The sequence below is a fragment of the Zymoseptoria tritici genome, chromosome 1, assembly GCF_000219625.1.
Source record: "Zymoseptoria tritici IPO323 chromosome 1, whole genome shotgun sequence".
Classification (NCBI taxonomy): domain Eukaryota; kingdom Fungi; phylum Ascomycota; class Dothideomycetes; order Mycosphaerellales; family Mycosphaerellaceae; genus Zymoseptoria; species Zymoseptoria tritici.
Genome location: NC_018218.1, coordinates 1,114,688 through 1,133,994, shown reverse-complemented (window position 1 = coordinate 1,133,994; position 19,307 = coordinate 1,114,688). Strand labels below are relative to the sequence as shown.

Sequence of the window (19,307 nt, the reverse complement as noted above, 5' to 3'; positions counted from 1 at the left end):
AGAACGGTGCGACTGGCGAGCTTTTGCTCGGACAGTCTCGGCGAAGCTCAGCGGAGCGGGTCGTAGGTCATGTACAGATCTGCGTCGTAGGGAGAGTCGGGCTAGCGATGTTGGTGGCTGCGGCGGTCGGCGCGAGGGTCGAGGATCGAGGGCGATCGAGGAGAGATTGTGGTGGTGTGGTGGAGGTAGCTGTGAGACCGCCAGAAGGGAAGGAGAGATACCGTAGCGCGATGGGCTCCGGCAGGGAAACGGATCAGCGGCTGACGATCAACCCTGGGCATCCACAGCGACATGTACATTCCCCTCAACCACGTTGTTGCAACTACGGTCGTTGGTCGTTGAATACCGTTATGCTATCGTCCTCTTTACGCGAATGCGGTGCAGCTCGACGACGTGCTTCACGGTCCAGCGCTGTCAGCGAATGCAGGGCCGCCGGCGGATTTCATCAGAGGCTGAACTTTAGGCGATGAAACAAAGGTTAAAATGCCACAGTACGAGTATATAATTATCTCCTCCTCATGGCTGCTTTCCTTTGGCTTCGCAGTTTCTGGTTCCCCTGGTTGGGCTTGTGTCCTAATTACTCTCGCGCCGCCCACGAGCTGTTATAAAACAAGCGAGACAGGAGACCAGACATCCTCACAATAACGTGCTTGTCCCACGTCATACTGGCATGGATTCTTTTCTGCTCTTCAACTCCTCAACGATAGCCAGGATACCTCGCCCACACAAGAGGGGTGGTCGACTGACCGACTCCTGAGAACGATAGCGCATCCTGCGTGCAGCTTGTGCTCCCTCGTTTCATGGATCCGTTGGTTGTCGCTGTGGCGGCGTACCGCCGAGAACTTGTCAAGTACTCCCGTACAGTGCAGTCACAATGACTCCACAATGGACGGACTATCCCCGATCTTCCCACAACGACAGGGCATTCGTACGGTCCGTGAGAGTTCTTTTGATCAGGCGGGATAGATCTACCTGGTCTATTCGTACAGCTAGTCTACGGCATCCCTCGTCGACCGCAATCTTGAGAGCCTTGTTCATCAAATGCACCAGCGTGTCCCCTTCTTTAGGTCAGGGTCTCCCAAGTTCCAACGGCCCGCGTGCATACTTTTGGCGCTCTCCACATGTGCGTACGTCATGCTAATTTGGGCTCGCATCGGGCATCGGGGATTCGGCAGAGCAAATTCCCAATGCAAACACCGGGTTTGCCTCGAACGATAGCCAAGTCTGTACAACAACGACACCAATAAAGTAACCAAGCAGCAAGCTCGACAGATCGACGGACAAGTTCTTCGTCCACACAGCATCGATGACCATATTCGCACGATGGTCGCTGATCCAGCTGTAACGATGCGCACCTCCATTGACCTGCCATCCACGAGACTCTCCGGATACGCCCATCTCCCTGTCTGGATACAAAGGTCTTCCATGCGAAGGCAAGGCCGGCATCGGCCAGCATTGCTCATTCTGCGGCCTTTGTTGCGCTGATAGTGGTGGATGGTTCTTTTCCTGGTGCCCGCTGCTGGTGGCATGTCTAAACTCAGAAATTGTCGGGCTGGGTCTCCTCTGGAAGATATCGGGCTGAAAGTCGCAGAACCACGGTCAACACGCCCAGCAGATGCTTGCTGTTGAGTCGCCCACGCTCATATTCTTGCTGTTTGTTCGCAGTCTCCCGCTCAAGATGTCTAGCCAGACCATCCCGCATAGCCAGACATTGCTTATTCGAGCGTTCTTCCGTATGCGGGCGCACGTCGACACGGAATTGCGCTTCGTCTCCAGAGCAAGACACTCGGAGTTGGTACCAGTCGTTGCTGCACTTCGACATGGTGCCTGATATAACAATGGCCGAAGACATGTAGGACGAATCGCCCCAGGCTTTCGCCCACTTCATTGCGCGGTCAATGTTTCGTCGACAGTGAAAACTGATGACGACTTCTCGATTGCGGTAGAATACTGCCAGCGCCTCCTTGCGTGTGGTTCTTGATAGCTGCGCGATGCTGGGAATGTGTACTCGATTCGGCGTGTTGTTGATGGCGTTGGTTTCGATTGGTGGGAACGGACAGCATGCGTGAAAGTAGACGAGCTCACGCAGTTCAGGCGCCAAGTCCATGAAGCGGAACACTCCATGTTCGCTCGATAGCGCCGGCGGGTTGTCGTCTGTCATTTCTGGTGATTGTAGCATGGTTGCGATCCTGACCTCCAGCAAGCAGCTATGAATTGCGTCGGCGGATGTGGTGTTGGCGATGCTTCTTGTGTCGTTGGACTGCAGCTTTGTCTGACTCGATCTTCAAGAAGTCCAAGAGGGTGAAGAGCTAACGTGTGAGTCGAAAGCTTGGTTTGTTGCGGTGTCTGCGTAAAGGCAGCAGCGAGAGGCTCAAAGGCTGAGCACCTTGCAGCCAGAAAGAAAGTTTGCCCCGCCTCCACTAGCGCGATATTCACATGCATGCGTTGTCTGTTTTAGGGTGGACGAACGTGGTGGGATGCGAAGCAGCCGTGGACTCGTGTAGACAATTCAGGAAGATTGGCAAGACATGCAGGTACCTATTACAGCAGGATATGCTGATCAGGCGAGTAGGCACCGCGTAAGGCATGCTAACTCATCTACTCCAAGACAGCAAGTTGGGCCCTCCCAGGCCAGGCTCAAGCAGGACTGACCACTCGAAATTCGTTCAACACCGCTGTCCCGTTCTGAAGCGCAGCGTATTGCTCAGTTGTGCAAGACGAGCTCACAGCATACAGATTGCAGTCAACACCTGGCGGCTCCGGCAACACGTTCTTCCACCCAAATACGCTCGAAGGTCCGGCCGTAGCATATCGACCACCATCTGAACCAGACGTATCTTGCGTCCCACTCGCAACATCCTGATCCCGCATGACGCGGTCGAAGATTTGGTGAACCAGCTGCGGTTGATAAGCCGCTGCGTCATGACCGGCGTCAAATACTCGCGAGAACGAGAGATTGCCATGTTGGCGAACGACGCCACCACTGTCGCACGAAGTGGTGCGAATAGAAGCATAGCCTGCTCCGCGGAAGATCTCAGCTCCAGTCCAGTTCGCTTGCAAGCTGAGCTGCTCGCCTCCGTTCCAGGGGCAAGTGTAATCGCGATCGCCGTAGATCATGGCCACTTTGACGCCGATTGAGAGGAGATATTCAATGCTTTTCATGCCTGCGGTACGGAAAGGGTCGCCGCTGGCATAGAAGGCGCTGAAAACATTGTTCGCATTGGCGGTGAAGTTGAGCGGCACTCCGAGTTCTCGCTGGACCCAGGCACGATTGAAGAATCCGATGTGATATTGCGAAGGTGAGGGATCAGGCTGGAAGTGGGCAATGTCGTATCGACTTCGACCTGAGTCAATGTAAGGTTGTATGACAGCCGTCGCACAGTAGATCGTGGCTTGGGCACAAACAGCGTTCACCGTGGGGTCGATGGACAGGTGATGCGGATCACTCAGGTCGCCGAGCCCCCGACATTTCAACATGAGGTCGCGGCATCCACCAGGCTTGCTGTAGTCGGACTTTGCAGCGTTGAAGGTGTCCCGAGAGATGGCTTCCAGACCGTATGTGTTGTTGTAAGCCATGTCCGGGAACCACTCCGCTTGGTACAGCATATCGGTACAGCCGTTCGTCCATCCGACAGCATCGATGTCCAACACAGTGCCCTTGAACTCTCCGCTTTGTATCTTCTTATTTTGCCGCGCGAAATGTTCAGCACTGACCGGAGCAGAATAGGCCCCGTATGAATTGCCCCAGATGGAAATGCTTTTGTCTTGTGTTTTGTATTCCGGGAAGGAGGAGAACCAGACTTGTGCAAAGTGCCAAAGCGTGCGAGCTGCGACCGCTGTGGTGGGTGCGGTACGGCTCAGATTCTGACTCGAAAATGTTCCGTATAGGAAGGTCGTACTTTCGGCGGGTACTGGCTCGCTGTCGTAATCCTCGATCGCAATGATTGAGCCCTGTTCTGCGAGGAGGTCCTGAGTGCTGTTGACCAACTTGTCGTAAGAGAATCCAGCTCCGACCGGTTGATCAACGTAGAGGACATTGACGTGTTCGTTCCATGCGTGCGGGTTGTACTTAGTATCATTCGAGTTCGGAAGGACAGTGCAAGGCCCTCCACCAGACGTGGCTCCGTATAGTGACGATTGGCCGGGCCCTCCAGCAAGATAGATGGCTGTCTTCGCATTTTCGGGATGTTGTCGCGCCTCGAAGCTAGTGGGCTGTCAATATCATTCCTTTATGCCGGAGGCCTTCGGAGCAAACTTACTACCAGAAGAACATGGACACATTGTATTGCTCGAGAGGCTGGATCTCACCAAGTGCAGATGCAGGTAGATGCACGTAGCCAGCAAAGCCGCGAGCTTTGGTCTCACATATCGTTGTCTGCCCAAGGTCAGCGATCGTAGTCTAGTGGTCGGACGGAAAACGCACCTGCTTGTAGGAGACGCTGGAGTCACCCGCTTGAATTTTAATCAGATCGTCCGGTGCTGATGGGAAGCCAGCAAGAGCAACAGTGAACAAGCTCCCAATGATATGTAATGACTGTGGCCGCATCTTTGAGCAGGTAGAACGACGCAAACGCGCGATGGAAGAGATACCGAGAAGGGAAATGTTGCCTCATACTTGACAGGAATGATGCCCTACCGGTCGGATATCCTATTGTGGTACACTTTGGGAAGGTATTGCATGCACTGTCTCTGAGACTCACAAGCTGCGGAATCATCCTCTTCTTCTCCGAACATAACTCCTCACGCTTGGGCAGTCTCACGCAACCTCTTTGGAGGGTACAGGTATCAAGGCCATGCTGGTCCTAACGTTCAGAGGCGTTGCGAGACTGGTCCAGGCATCCTTCTCGATTTGGGTCTGAATAGAAATTTTCTTGTCCACGAGATCTAAGAATTCCTTGCTTGCGTTCAGCCTGCCGTCTTGGCTCTTGAAACTGATCTCGCCGATGATCTACGGGTCGATGCTGAGGTAAAGGGGATGTCTTCTCGATCATCAGGGGCGGAGCCTGGTAGCGAACGACTCGCCAGATGACTCCATCAATCTTCGAAGAGTCCCGGAACTAGCATCGTATGATACATGTATCTGCATTGGTAAAAGCCTGCTTGAGAGTCGACACATCATGTTCGCTGGCGTCTCGTCCCATTGCTGACAACGTTCTCGCAGCGCCTTCTCGAATGCCTGATGTCAGCGGAGTAGTTGGTGATGGAATATGGAAAAGATGTGAACATTCCGTTGTCAAAAGACAGATTCTCGCGTCGATGTCCTTGCTCTAGGTTCTATACCGCTGCTGACGTAGTTGCCATAAATAGACGGAACGCGGGCTGCACCAAGCTGTTGGAGCTTCGAAACGCTTGCTCCAGCGATGGGAGAAACGAATTTCACCTTCTCTCCTCTCACCTCCTTCTCGAATACACCCCTTTCTCTTCAACCACGAACAAAGCCTCCACCGACCTCTCCTTGACCTCAATCGTAACATCTTCCCCCTCGACCTCGACAATCCAAACATGGACGCAGTCAAGGGCACCATGAACAAGATGGCTTCCGCGCTCCACATCGGTGGTAATCAGAGCTCGGAGCCAACAGCAGAGCCACCGACAGACTCTGAATACGCCGAGCTCAAGAGCAAGTACGAACAGGCTGGTCAAGGCCAAGTCCTGTCCTTTTGGGATGATCTCAAGCCTGGAGAGAAGGGTGCATTGTATCAACAACTACAGCCAATCGATCCAGAGCACATCAACAAGATTACCGACCGAGCACTGAATCCCCCAAAGGCGGAGAATGAGGACGAGAAGCCGAAGCTTGAAGTGCTGCCCGATACGGTCACCACATCAACCATTGACAGCAACGAGGAGGATCTGAAGAAGTGGTACAGCTCGGGTCTGAAGATGATTGCGGACAACAAAGTCGGTGTCGTACTCATGGCTGGTGGTCAGGGAACAAGACTGGGTAGCTCAGCGCCCAAAGGATGCTACGACATTGAGTTGCCGAGCCATAAATCTCTCTTCCAGCTGCAAGCAGAACGCATCTGGAAACTGCAACACCTCGCCAGCAAGGAGCACAATAAGGAGGAAGTGGTTATTCCGTGGTACATCATGACTTCAGGACCAACTCGCAAGCCTACCCAAGACTTCTTCGAGGAGAACAAATACTTTGGTCTCAGCCGTCACAACGTCATCTTCTTTGAGCAGGGCGTTCTGCCGTGCATTACCATGGAGGGCAAGATTTTGCTCGAGAGCAAGCACAAGGTTGCCGTGGCGCCGGACGGAAATGGAGGGTTGTACTCTGCACTCATTGGCTCGGGCATTGTTGGAGATATGGAGAAGCGCGGCGTTCAGCATATCCACGCCTATTGCGTCGACAACTGCCTCGTGCGTGTCGCGGATCCAACTTTCATTGGCTTTAGTGCTGAGAAGGGCGTCTCCATCGCCACCAAGGTCGTGCGGAAGCGCAACGCAAAGGAGAGCGTCGGTCTGATTGTGCAGAAGAATGGGAAACCTGATGTCGTCGAATACTCGGAGATCGATGAGGAGACCGCCGAGGCCAAAGATGCGAAGAACAGTGAATTGCTCAAATTCCGCGCTGCCAACATTGTCAACCACTACTACAGCTTTGAGTTCCTGAACTCGATCCCAGCGTGGATGCACAAGCTCCCACATCACGTCGCGAAGAAGAAGATCCCTACTGTCGACGAGAAGGGTGCTCCAGTCAAGCCGGAGAAGCCCAATGGTATCAAGCTGGAGCAGTTCGTCTTTGACTGCTTCCCATTCTTGGAGATGGACAAGTTTGCATGCATGGAGGTCAAGCGTGAGGATGAGTTCTCGCCACTCAAGAACGCAAAGGGCACTGGTGAAGACGACCAAGACACATCGCGAAAGGATATCCTCCAGCAAGGTACCCGGTTCTTGAAGGCTGTTGGAGCGATAGTGACCAGCGAGAATCCAGACGAGGGGGTTGAGGTCAGCCCACTTATCAGCTACGGCGGCGAAGGCTTGGAATTCCTCAACGAGAGGACAGTCAAGGCGCCGGCTGTGATTGAGAAGGAGGACTAGGAATGTGAATTGACGACAGATCTGACTTATGATGAAACAACGCGGGCATGTTTTGGAGCATGAAGATATCTAGACACGACAGCATAAACCCAGCAGTGAAGCAAAGCCTTCTACCCCAATGTAGCAAATGCCTCATCAAGGTGGCCAACCGGCGCGTAACACACACCTCACTCGTATCGCGCGACGCTGTCGAGCTTGCCTCTGACAAGACATAAGTGCATCTCTTGGCGCTCGGAAATGCCTTTCCCTTGCGTGTGACAGTACCATCATCTGAAACGTTCCTGCAGGACATCTAGATCGCACGTGATGCATCTACGGACCGCCCAACCGCCCAACCGCGGGGGCAAAGAATTGGAAGTCGTGCATGTCGATCTTCGCACAATCCTCAATCTTCTTTCCATACCACAACAAGACTTTTCTGCTTCCTTTCAAGCATACACAGCTTTAGTCGAGGGCAGAGGAGTTGTGAGAACGGAGTCAGAAAATCGCAGAGGTCAGTCAGCCATTGTGTGCCATGAGATCGCATCGGCGCAACCGACATGCGCATTGTCGGCACGCTGCATCGAAGCCGAGGACAATGCGACATGGTTCGAGATGGAGATGGACGCACATGCTGGAGCATTTGAATCAATTGGAGTTAACGGTTAAATAGCAGGAAGAACAAGACCAGTACTACCTTACTAGGTACGCCATCGACGCATTCACCACCGCCAACCGAACATCCCTTCATCGCTTGAAAAGTCCTTCGACCCATCACAACCGTCCACCATCGCAGCAGAAAAATGGATATGAACATCCCAGTCATGATGCAGGGTCCTGACGAAGGCTCGCGGCAGAATTTCGAAGGAAACAACAGAATGTCGTCCCTTGCGCGCCGTGCCTGCTACAAGTGCGGCAACGTCGGTCACTACGCCGAGGTGTGCTCTAGCAGTGAGCGGTTGTGCTACAACTGCAAGCAGCCGGGTAAGAGCATCGTCGGGACATCGAGGGTCGGATATGGAATATGCGCTGATCGCTTCATACAGGCCATGAGAGCAACAACTGCCCCTTGCCAAGGACAACTGAGAGTAAAGATGGACCCCTCGACCCAGAGATACCAGCCATTTGCTGATCATCCCCAGCCAAGCAATGCTACCATTGCCAGGGCCTCGGCCACGTCCAGGCTGACTGCCCAACGCTCCGTTTGAGCGGTGGTGCTCGTGGCGGAAGCTGCTACTCGTGTGGCCAACCAGGTCACCTTGCGGTATGAATGCAGACTTGTGCGCGACTGCAACTTGACTGACTTTTGCAGCGCAACTGCCCAACTCCAAACGCTGGGGGAGCCCCAATAGGCCGCGGAATCGGTGGACCACCAATGCGTGGCGGATTCGGTGCTGGAATTGGTCGCGGTGGCTTCCCAGGTGCCAACCGTGCGGCCACTTGCTACAAGTGCGGAGGACCAAACCACTTTGCTCGCGATTGTCAGGCTCAGGCCATGAAGTGCTACGCCTGCGGCAAGCTTGGTCACATCTCTCGCGACTGCACTGCTCCCAACGGTGGTCCGTTGAACAGCGCTGGCAAGACTTGCTACCGCTGTGGCGAGCCTGGCCACATCAGCCGTGACTGCGTCCAGGCCGGTCCTGAAGGCGGCTTGATCAACGGTGACGCGAACGGCCTCCCCCCTGTTGGCATGCAGCCAGAGCTTGCGCCGGTCGCCCCGTCCCAGGTCGCTATCTAGGCCTCTTGCAACCGAGAAGCGCGGTTCAGTGGCCGCGAAGCCGTGCAATAGACTCTCCACTTCTGGCCGATCACATTTGGTTTTCTGCGCATTCTAAGCATACAAACAGTCCAGCGTTCAACGATCTCACGACCGGCGGCACAAAAGTTTCCTTAACGACCACAACAACCCAGACACATACCTTGTAACCCAGACCAGACGGAGCGCAGCGGACGATGGACGCCGGTGACGGAGGGCGGAAGCGAGGAGGAAGGTATTCAAGAAAGAATTGGGGGAGGGAGGCGGAGAGCGGAGCGAGCGGTGTCGATGTGAGACCCCAGGACATGCAATCTAACAGGTACTCGATGCCGCACTGGAAGATACTATAGGCATATGCCAACATATGTTTATGGTGATTCTTGCGACAACAGTATCTCATTTGTCTCGAGTGTTGTTCATCTCCCAGTTCCCTCGTTTCCAGAGATGTCACTGATGTAGGTCAAGATCGCGGATCACCTTCACTTCCTCGATGGGATGAGGTTGAGATTTGCCAAGACCTGGCTTCGAGGTCGGAAAGCACGACTGTCGCTCCTGCCTTCTGCACGACAAGATGAGCGGACTTAGCGGACGCGCTTCTTCCCATCGCGAGCATGGCGGCCGCCTTGACGCACGGAGCATGTTCGCTCAGGTCTCTCAACTCTTCTCCCATCTGCTTCATTCCCAACCCGACCTGCTATACCACTCACTTCACCATCTCACAGATTACATTGCTGCACACTCATTGTCGTCCCATCACGCATCCACCACTCCGACGCTCGCACTTTCAACAAGATGCCTGCCTCCGTCGCCAGTTCGGAGCCCGAAGAGGAGCAGCAGAACTTCATCATCGACATTGACACGCTGCAGTCTCACGGTCAGCTTCAGACTGCATCAATGCCACTCCTCAGAGCTCAATGCTGACTTCACCCAGGAATCAATGCCGCCGACATTGCGAAGCTGAAGCTGGCGATGTACTTCACCGTCGGCGTGAGCCTCACCTGCAACGGACACCTCCATGGAGTCTCACCTGCTCACATCCTCGTTCACAGTCCGTCCAGAGTACTCCCACCAAGCGTCTGCTCCTCATCAAAGGCTTCTCCGACATCAAAGTCGAAAAGGTCAAGGAAGCATGCAAGAAATGCCAGGTGAGCATCGTTATAGCAAGAGCACGTTGGGTGACACCTTTGCTGATACATCGATAGGCCGCCGGCTCGAGGTTCATGACAGCTGCCGAACTGCTCCTCAAACGCAAGACCTGCTTCCGCCTGTCGACTGGGAGTGCATCATTCGACAAAATGCTCGGTGGTAATCATAGCACCTCCTCACGTACTTGTACAATGGCTACTGACGTACACTCCAGGTGGCTTCGAGTCACGCAGCGTGAATGAAGTGTTCGGCGAGTTCCGATGCGGCAAGACCCAACTCTCACACACACTGGCGGTCGTCGCTCAGCTACCAGTATCTCGAGGCGGCGGCAACGGTAAGGTGGTCATCCTTGGTACGTCAGCATCTGTCGCTCACCTCCACACCTTCGCTGACGACTAGCATAGACACCGAGGGCACCTTCCGTCCAGAGCGCATCATCCAGATCGCGGAGCGTTTCGACAGTAAGTGCACCTTCCGTGCATCACTTCTACATGCTGACATATTCCAGTTGACCCAGAAGCGGCGAACGAAAATATCATCGTTCATCGCGCGAACAACAGCGAAGATCAGCAGGAAACGCTCTGTGCTCTGGGAGAGCTGTTTGTCGGAGGGGAGTATCGGCTGTTGATCGTCGACAGCATTCTCAACCTCTTCCGCAGCGACTATCAAGGCCGTGGAGAGTTGAACGAGCGCCAGCAGAAACTCAACGTCCACCTCCGCAAGCTGGCCGACTTCGCGGAGGAATTCAACATCTGTGTCTTCATGACCAAGTACGTCTGCACTTGCGACTCGCATGTCGTGGAGGGAGAGATCGCTGACCTTCCCTCCTCCACCATCTAGCCAAGTCCAGTCCGATCCGGGAGCGATGTCCTTCGCCGGTGCCGATGGACGAAAGCCAGTCGGTGGACACGTCCTTGCCCATGCCTCGGCCACGCGAGTTCTGCTTCGAAAAGGTCGTGCCGATGAGCGAGTTGCAAAGCTGATGGATTCACCTGGTTTGTGGATATGACTACCGGTGCCCTAGAGTCTTGACTAACCTCCTCAACAGACTGCCCCGAATCCGAGGCCACCTATGTCATCACCCAAGGCGGCATCAACGACCCTGACAAGGCATGATCAACGCCGTCCGTCTCCTGCCCACCTTTGCCATTGCCAGCGATTTGCTGTGTACGACTTCATGTTCAATATCACTATGCACGTTCGGAGGAGTTGTTTGAGTGTGATACCCCATGGCGGCGACCATTTTACGACATCATTAACGAGCTGCTATTTGGAAGCATTTACAAGGGTGTTCGGTTGTGTTCGGAGGCATATTATGATACTGCATGAGACACACGAGTTATGATTACCAAAAGACATGTACAGCTTTACGATCACAATTCCCTTCTCTCTCGCTCTAACTCTCACTCTCCCTGACGTTGTACCTATCGGATGTAGCCCTCAGGGTCTGGGATATCTGCTGCTGCTGGGCCAAGCGCCGATCTTTTGGTCGATCCTTCTGCTCGAAGACAGAATTGTTCTTGATGACTTCAACAACCACCACGCTCTCATATCGCCGACATGGCTCGCTCACCGCCCACACGAGTCGCCAAAACAGTCAATGATTTCTCTGTCCTCCCGATTCGAATTCCGGCACAACCAGTATTCCCTAAAGAAGCGACTCACTACCTCTATGTCCGCGCAAATGCACCGAAAGTGCCCACGGAGAACACTCCACGAGAAGTCTTTCTCGTCAACGTCCCGATCGATGCGACCGAGAAACACATTCGAAATCTCTTTGCGATTCAACTAGGCGGCGCGCGCGTGGAAAGTGTAGCATTTGAAGGTGCCAGAGTCGGAAAAGCGATCAATGCGCCGGTAGCGCCAGTACAGCAAGGCAAGAAGCGGAAACGTGGAGCAGATGGAGAGGACGGTGCACAACTACCAGAAGAAGTCGGAGCGTTGCCGGAGGTCTGGGATCGAGAATTGCACCGCAGTGGAGGAACGGCCATTGTGACGTTCGTGGACAGAGTCAGCGCGGAAATGGCTTTGAAGGAGGTCAAGAGAGCTATCAAGAACAAGAGCGTTATCGTATGGACAAGTGAGAAAGGTGTTGCGCCATCTCTTGGCTCAGCAAGATACCGCACACATCATACTCTGCGATACCCGGATCATGCGGTTTTGCAGGCATCAGTGGACAACTTCATGGCAGCGTTCACAGCGCAGGAGGAGGCGAAAGCGAAGGCACTGGCGAAATTACGAGCAGAGCCGGACGAAGATGGGTTCATCACTGTTACCCGCGGAGGACGGGTCGGAGCAGGCAGAGAAGACGAGGCGAAAGCGAAAGAGGCAGAGTTGGCGAAGAGGGACAAGAATCGAATCAAGGAGGACTTCTACCGATTCCAGGTGCGAGAGAAGAAGAAAGAGCAGGCGCAGGATCTGGTCAAGGGCTTCCAGGAGGATCAAAGGAGGGTAGAGGAGATGAAGCGGAGAAGAGGGAAGTTCAGGCCGGAGTAAGAATGTATGTTTGGCGACGACGAGATATCCTTCCGCCCCATGCTGGAACGGACCTTGATAGCTATGGCAATGCACGCTCCACGACCCCTTTGTGTCGTGAGTACGGCTCCAACGAAACGAGATGCTCTGTTGAACAGACAAAGAGATTGGGATCTTTTGTCTCCGAATCCGGTCGCGTTTGTCAACTTGGTTCTCTTTGTCGTGTCAGGACAATCAGTGGAGCAGAGACTCGATACGACACCCGACTTTGAGCCGAGAGCAGTACAGCACGTATTCGAATATGACAGCCCAACAGCAGTTCGATCTCTGGGGAGGCCTCGAAGAGGATGCCTGGGAAGCATCCGTTGGCACATCAGGAAGAGTCCGTGTGTAACTCCAAGAAAATCTCTATGCTGACATTTCTAACGCATTGATGGACACAGCTCGAATAAGATTCATGAGACTCTGGGGCTTGATCACCAATGAGGCTAACAGAGATTATATCTGTACCGAGATTGAAAGCTTCAGATCAGCCCAACGTACGAATAGAGACCGCGAACGATTGGGTCAGGAACCAAGCGTTGAGGATACTGCAGCCGTGGTAGCATGGGTAGCACGAGCTGAATCTACTATCGCTGCGAAACAAAACCTGTCCAATTGCGCTGAAAACTTAAGCCTTGCAAGGACGCTCGTCGTCCCGGGCGAGGACAGCGACCGAACAGTGGCCTGGCTAAACGGAATCTCGATATCGGCCATGAATATCGCTCGAGACGTGCAAGGTCGTATCAATGATCTGGAAGGACGAAGAGACTCGCCGGATATGCAAGGCGGTGAAGTATTTGGAGATCGCATGGATATTGACCAAGAGAATGGCCACGCTATGCCCGCGGACGATGCCCATATGATGGAAGACGGCGATTCGAGCAACCTGGAACGTGACAGACGTGACAGGAGCGGCTTGAGTGCAAGATGGTACAAGGCCAAAGTTGATCTTGGAGCAGTCAACGACATTTGGGCGCCCGACCTTTGGGTGAAGCAGAACTCCTCTGGAACCATAACAGATGTAAGGCTCTGACACTGATCAGAATCCGCATGCATTTGCTAATCTGTGCTAGCGAGTCGTGATTAAGCATGAGGTGCTGCCTAAGGTCGTAGGAGCTTCTTACGGCAAACAAAACTACAACAGAACTCGCTTCGATCCAATGACGTCTCCTCCGATGCCTGGCGAGTATGTTAACGGATTCATTGTGCTTGGTGTTCTCGTCCACTTGCTAATGTTTACAGGATTTCGACAATGCTGCGCCTGCGGCCACTGAAGGAATCGAACGTCATCGTGAAGCTCCGAAGCTGGAAACTGAACCACACAGATCCTGCATTGGCAAGGTATACTTTGCTTCTGGAGTACTGCGGTCTCAGCAACCTACGCACATTTGCCGAACGATACAAGTCACACTCGCCGAGGCCTGCTCAACGTGTCGACTGGATCCCTGAACCGTTCGCATGGAGCGTCTTCGAGGATCTTGCCGTGGCCGGACTACTCATGGAACGTGGCGACGTGGACCCTGGAGGCTCGCAGTGGGACACTATTGTGCATCGAGATCTCAAAGGTTCCAACGGTAGGCGCATTTAGGACGTATGCATTACCAGTACTAGACTGATCAGGACATTAGTGTTCTTGAGCGAGGAAAGGAAGACATCCAGATATCGTGGCTATCCTACCGCGAAGGTAGGTCCGACCTTGCAGTTGTGGATGTATGTGGACTAATGCTTCATAGCTCGGAGACTTTGGACTGGCCTGCAGCAAAATTTCCGGACCAGCAGCGGACTTTTGCGGCTGCGGAACGAGGGGATTTCTTGCGCCCGTAGGTTATATCCCTGAAGGGAGACCGACTTGAGCTTACCCTCTGCGCAGGATCAACTCAACCCCAACGTAGGTCGTTTATCAACGAAGACAAATGTAAGTCTACTAATGCTCAGATCATCAGTGAACACAAGAACGCTAACGACTAGCAGGTGTGGGGAGTCGGTGAGTCTCGAGCATTCAGTGATGCTAGTGACTTGCGTTCAACTAACACCGTCAGGAATGGTTATGCAAAGTCTCTTGGCGTCGATCAAAGGTACACGTCTGACCTCAGACGCTGCCAAAGCGGACCCTGTCGAGAGCGGCAAAGCGCCAGAATTCGAAGACGATGTCAAGAGGCAGTACAGTCCGCAGCTCATTGGCTTGATCCAGAAGTGCACCGCCTACCGACCCAGCAAGCGACCAAGTTTCGCAGAAGTCTTGCCTGAAATCCGGCAACTGGTCTCGAATGGGAATCTTGCAAATGGACTTCGAGAAGCCCCAGACAATGGCACGAACTTCGTATTGAACGTTCCTGACAACACTTACGCCTTGGGACTTGCTCTACAAAACATAGCCGGAGAGTCGGCCGCACCAGAACCAATCCCGGATGACGATGACCGATCAGCCTCCGAAGGAACAGACGAGCTCGGAGGTACTGCAGGCGAATATCATAGCGATCACTTCCCTGAGGAGGAAAGCGAAGATGATGTTGCGGGTTGAAATCACGCAGAACATGGTCTTTACCACGTTGTGCGACCATCAATTGCGGGACAAGTGTGGAGGACACTGTGTTTCTACGAACTTTACGTACTAATCTATTTGCAGTCGAACAACTCGTAAAGCCAAAAGTCCATTGTAAGCTGTTCTTCCAGCTCAATGATACAAATGCGCTCTCATTGTTGCCAATCTCGATGTCCAACAAAGGAACTACCGCATGCGGTATGAGTGTCCGGAAGCGCAGCTAGAGCAAGACTTATACAGCCGCCTTGTATGACCTGCGGCTGGTCTCACAGCACTACCTCCATCGCTCTAAGTCCTGCTAGAGTCTACCGATCATGGCCGCAAAGCTCTTCGCAGACTTTGAGGTTTTAGCCCAAGTTGCTGCATCTGACGCGAGAACGAGGAAGTTTGGTGAGCAGATCACACTACCCGATTGGAAGCTGTAATGCTAAAGCAGATGTACAGAGATCAACGCCAGAAAAGTTGCCACGACTGAATGGAACGCAATAGCTCCGGTCGATCAGAATGGACTCCGGCCAAAGCTCACTTTGTTCCATGAATTACATGCACAGATGGAGGCCGAGACCACGACAGTACTCGGCGATGAGCCGCTGTCTAACGTCAGAGACATAACGAACTACATTGAGAAATTGAGAGTCCGTGTGGACCGTCGCGGCGACCACGTCCTCAATATCAATCGTCTCATGGATCTCAGGAGTGCCGGCCCCGAGAGGAACAGGGTGGACGCGCTGGCATACCTGCGGCGACTTCGTATCAAGCAGGGGGAAAGACGCCAGGATGATAGAGCTACCATTACCAAGCTACTTCGCCTATTGGCTGCGGCAGAGCAGAGAAACCTCGAAGGTCGGTTGAACGATCGATGGGTCGGCGTCGGGGGAACGATCGCAGGCGGATTTTCAATTCCGCAAATCTGGGTGAAAAGAAGCACGGCGAATGTGATCACCGATGTAAGCCATGGAGGTTTCGATGAACCGACTCGACCCAGCTAATTTCGCTTAGCGACTGGTGCGCAAGCACATCAATCCTGAACTATCCGACAGCTATCCGAGTATATGGGACGCGGATGACATGCCAATTGAGTAATTGCCAGGTGCCTCAGTGTGCCCTAGGCATGACTGCTAACGATGGCAGGGCGACTGCGATGCTTAAATTGAAGGGCAAAACTGGATCGGATCGAATTGTAAGAAAGTGAAGTGCAGAAGGCCTCATCATCTGAGACAGTCTCGGACGCCGGACCTTCGTCCTTTTCACCCTGTCTACGATATCCGCTGACCTTGTACGCTTTGCTTTGCAGGTCGATCTTCGCAACTGGCGACTCGGACCCGAGGGCCTCTGGGGAGGGGCGATGGTCAGGCATGCATGGCTGTACATGGAATACTGTAAGGCGATCCTGATGGTTCTCAACGGCCGGATAAAAGCGTATACTGACAGCATGATTCTTGAGGTGGCCTTGGAGATCTCATGGGACTGCTCAAGTCACAGCAAAGGAGTAATGAGTGGCACCCAGAAGTACGTGTTGCGTATAAATATTCGCATCATTGGTCGCTGACTTCTCATCTTAGCCGTTCCTATGGAGCATTTTCGAAGATCTCGTGATCGCAGGCCTGCTGTTGGAGAGAGGGAGTCTCGGTCCGGCTGCCCCAGCTCCAGGGTGGGATCTAATCGTGCACAGAGACATCAAGTTGGGGAACAGTGAGTACACTAATGTGACGACTAGCGAAGCGAACGGCGAGTCCTGACACCGTTTTGTCGTAGTCTTCCTGGGCACAAACACCAGCGATACTTTCCAAGGCTACCCAACTGCCAAGGTTAGTGGTTTCTGCCCAATCACGTTTGCGATGCACCATGTTGACAATACCCTCAGCTAGGTGATTTCGGGGCTGCGTGCTTCGTCCCTGCAAACGATCAGAGAAGGTTCGGGGAGTTCGACCATGAGGACTTTGGCACTGAAACCGACAAAGCACCGGTGAGCTGCACGATGAACGATATATTCATTATTCTCTTTGCTAATGCCGGCAGGAACAACTCGACGAAGTGCTGTTCGGTAGACCAAACAGAAGGTACAAGATCGGGACCAAGACCAACGTGAGCAAACTCTGATTCCACCCCCCTCTGGCAACCTTCTACTCCGTTGGAGCTGACAACAGTATAGATCTGGGCCATAGGTAATGCGATGTGGGGATTGGTGAATTACGAAGAGGGAGACGTTCAGTTAGAGGACGGATTTCGCGAGGACTACAAAGTGCCCGCCGCCTTCTCCGACACCCACCGGGGAATGTACAGCTCGACGCTATTGAGATTGATCACACGCTGTATTCAATACCTGCCGGAAAACCGGCCGAATTTGAGCACTATACTGTTCGAAATCCAAAGGGCCACCGGACCTGGGGCCAACGATCGCGCGAATGGCCTACGAAACGCGCCCAAAAACGATCCAGGCTTCATGACTCGTCGTGGACCGCATTTGAAGGCGGAACAGTACAAGCTGAGAACGCTTCTTACCGAATGGACGGAAGAGATATTTCCGCTCCCAGCATCGAGAAAGCGGAAGTCGGAGGACTTCTCTATCGACGACCGCCTTGTTGATACCAGGGATCCCGATGCTGCCTCGATTGCGAGCGACGACGATCTTGGAGGCGAGCAGGGCTCCAATATGGTCCCTACGCAGCAGGACCTGGCTGCTGGGTTGGTCTTTGACAGCGATGGCCGCGAAGACGGAGGTGTTGGGTATGGGCGAGGGACCTGATGATGGCGATGGGGACTGAAGTGGAGAAAGCTAGTGAAAGAACCTGTTCCGTATGGCAGATGCGAAAGGCATTGATGGCCGCGGCGACGAGTGAGATCATCATGAACCCGTGCGGACAATAGTTAATTCAGAAGAAGCATGTACCTCCGGCGGTATAGGCGCAGAATGGGAATGCATTGGGTTTTGTGTCAAAAGTAACACGCTCCAACCGACGGATCCACGGCAAGGGGGCTTGCCCAAAGTGTCTACTGCGCCCTGCCGTATATATCCACCAAGAGCCGATCCATCTGCTCAGAACTCAGAATAAGATCGAATGTCTCCTGAGATCTACTCCAGAATCGTGCCCTTCTCGTCCGCGCAGTAACATTTGCTAAAGATTGTCAGTAAGCTGTTCGAAAACCACACCTTCGATCATACGCACTTATTCGGAGCGCACTGCCCATCCGTGTCGGTGAAAAGCTTGCATTGAGGCGAGCAGAGCGGTGTGCCGAGTAGCGGGCACAAGAGCACGTTGAGTTGTCGGCTCTCGATCGCTTCTGAGGCAGCGATAGGAGATGCTAGTGTGAAGGTGACCAAGGTCAGGAGACTGGCCAGGAGTGTGGTGTATTGCATGTTCGTTGTTGGCTTGAGAACGGATGTAGCTCGAGGTGACTTGTCTCGGTGGCACAGAAGTAAGTCAAGTCGGGAGATGAGGTGGCAGACCATACCTTATACGATCCAGGGGAGAGTGATCGGCATAGTTTGTCCAAAACCGAACTCCTCGTGTCCAAACGACCTTCACCTCGAGTCGACGGAACCTTAATCGTGAGCGAAGGATTCGAGATCGGATGATCTGTACGAGTCCCCATGGGCACATGAGTTTCGTGGAAAGTGGAGATGCACGATCGAATGGCGTGCCATGCCGCGGTTCTTTACGCCGTGCGGTGCAGACAGTCAGAGGTCCTGCCTAGATAGGCAGTATTCGCAAGTCGCGTCGAGTTCGAAAGCGCCCCCAAGCAGCGGCACGACTTCGCACGGAACGATGGAATCATGCATGGCCGCGGCGATGCTGCTCTGAATTATGCTCGACGGCCACGATCTGCTTTCTCAATGGACCAACGAGTGGTGTCTGCCGTGCGTCCTTTCGATTCCCGGTCGGGAATCGCTGTGAGAGCCAATCCGCTTGAGCACGGCACTGGGAGGAAACCACGACCTCATACTGCAAAGAGTGTCGTTTGATCAGGTCTGAAGAACTGTGTCTGGCCTCTGCGACGATTGCTTATGTCAGCTGCGCGGCCATCCAATGCTTTTGTGCAGATCTCACGACCATGGCGCTATGTTCGTGCGGAATCCGTGCACGACCATTCTCCCCACTCGTATTATTATTACCTTTCGTCTCGCTGACGAAGCGACATGAGCAAGAAGTCCACGCTGAGTGAGATCTTGTTAGGTGAGGAGCATCCCGGCCTCCTCCCTCGTGCACTCCACGCGTTCTTGCCGATGGAACCACTGTTTCATCACATCCTTGGGAAAGTTAGCTCTCGACTCGTTTCATTCAACCCTTCCATCAACATTTCCAGTCCTCTCATTTCTCG

The 19,307-nt window shown here is 53.5% G+C and overlaps 4 protein-coding genes across 4 annotated transcripts; 3 read left to right on the top strand and 1 right to left on the bottom strand.

Moving 5' to 3' along the window:
- Positions 1-2,637: 2,637 nt before the first annotated feature.
- Positions 2,638-4,369, bottom strand: MYCGRDRAFT_33626 (uncharacterized protein; the record flags this gene model as incomplete). Its single annotated transcript, XM_003855933.1, has 2 exons — positions 2,638-4,204; positions 4,260-4,369. Coding segments are annotated over 2 exons (1,677 nt in total), but the record flags the coding sequence as incomplete, so codon positions are not given.
- A 1,054-nt stretch (positions 4,370-5,423) lies between these two features.
- Positions 5,424-7,047, top strand: MYCGRDRAFT_106864 (uncharacterized protein; the record flags this gene model as incomplete). The annotated part of the gene is made up of 1 exon (XM_003857618.1): positions 5,424-7,047. The coding sequence occupies one exon, from the start codon at positions 5,503-5,505 to the stop codon at positions 7,045-7,047; it is 1,545 nt and encodes a 514-aa protein (XP_003857666.1).
- A 4,423-nt stretch (positions 7,048-11,470) lies between these two features.
- On the top strand, positions 11,471-12,424 carry MYCGRDRAFT_65192 (uncharacterized protein; the record flags this gene model as incomplete). The annotated part of the gene is made up of 1 exon (XM_003857619.1): positions 11,471-12,424. One exon carries the CDS (start codon positions 11,489-11,491, stop codon positions 12,422-12,424), a length of 936 nt encoding a protein of 311 aa, XP_003857667.1.
- A 2,877-nt stretch (positions 12,425-15,301) lies between these two features.
- MYCGRDRAFT_88859 (uncharacterized protein) lies at positions 15,302-17,733 on the top strand (the record flags this gene model as incomplete). The annotated part of the gene is made up of 8 exons (XM_003857620.1): positions 15,302-15,377; positions 15,432-15,934; positions 16,470-16,496; positions 16,550-16,679; positions 16,743-16,795; positions 16,852-16,953; positions 17,007-17,072; positions 17,140-17,733. The coding sequence occupies 8 exons, from the start codon at positions 15,302-15,304 to the stop codon at positions 17,731-17,733; spliced, it is 1,551 nt and encodes a 516-aa protein (XP_003857668.1).
- Positions 17,734-19,307: the final 1,574 nt, after the last annotated feature.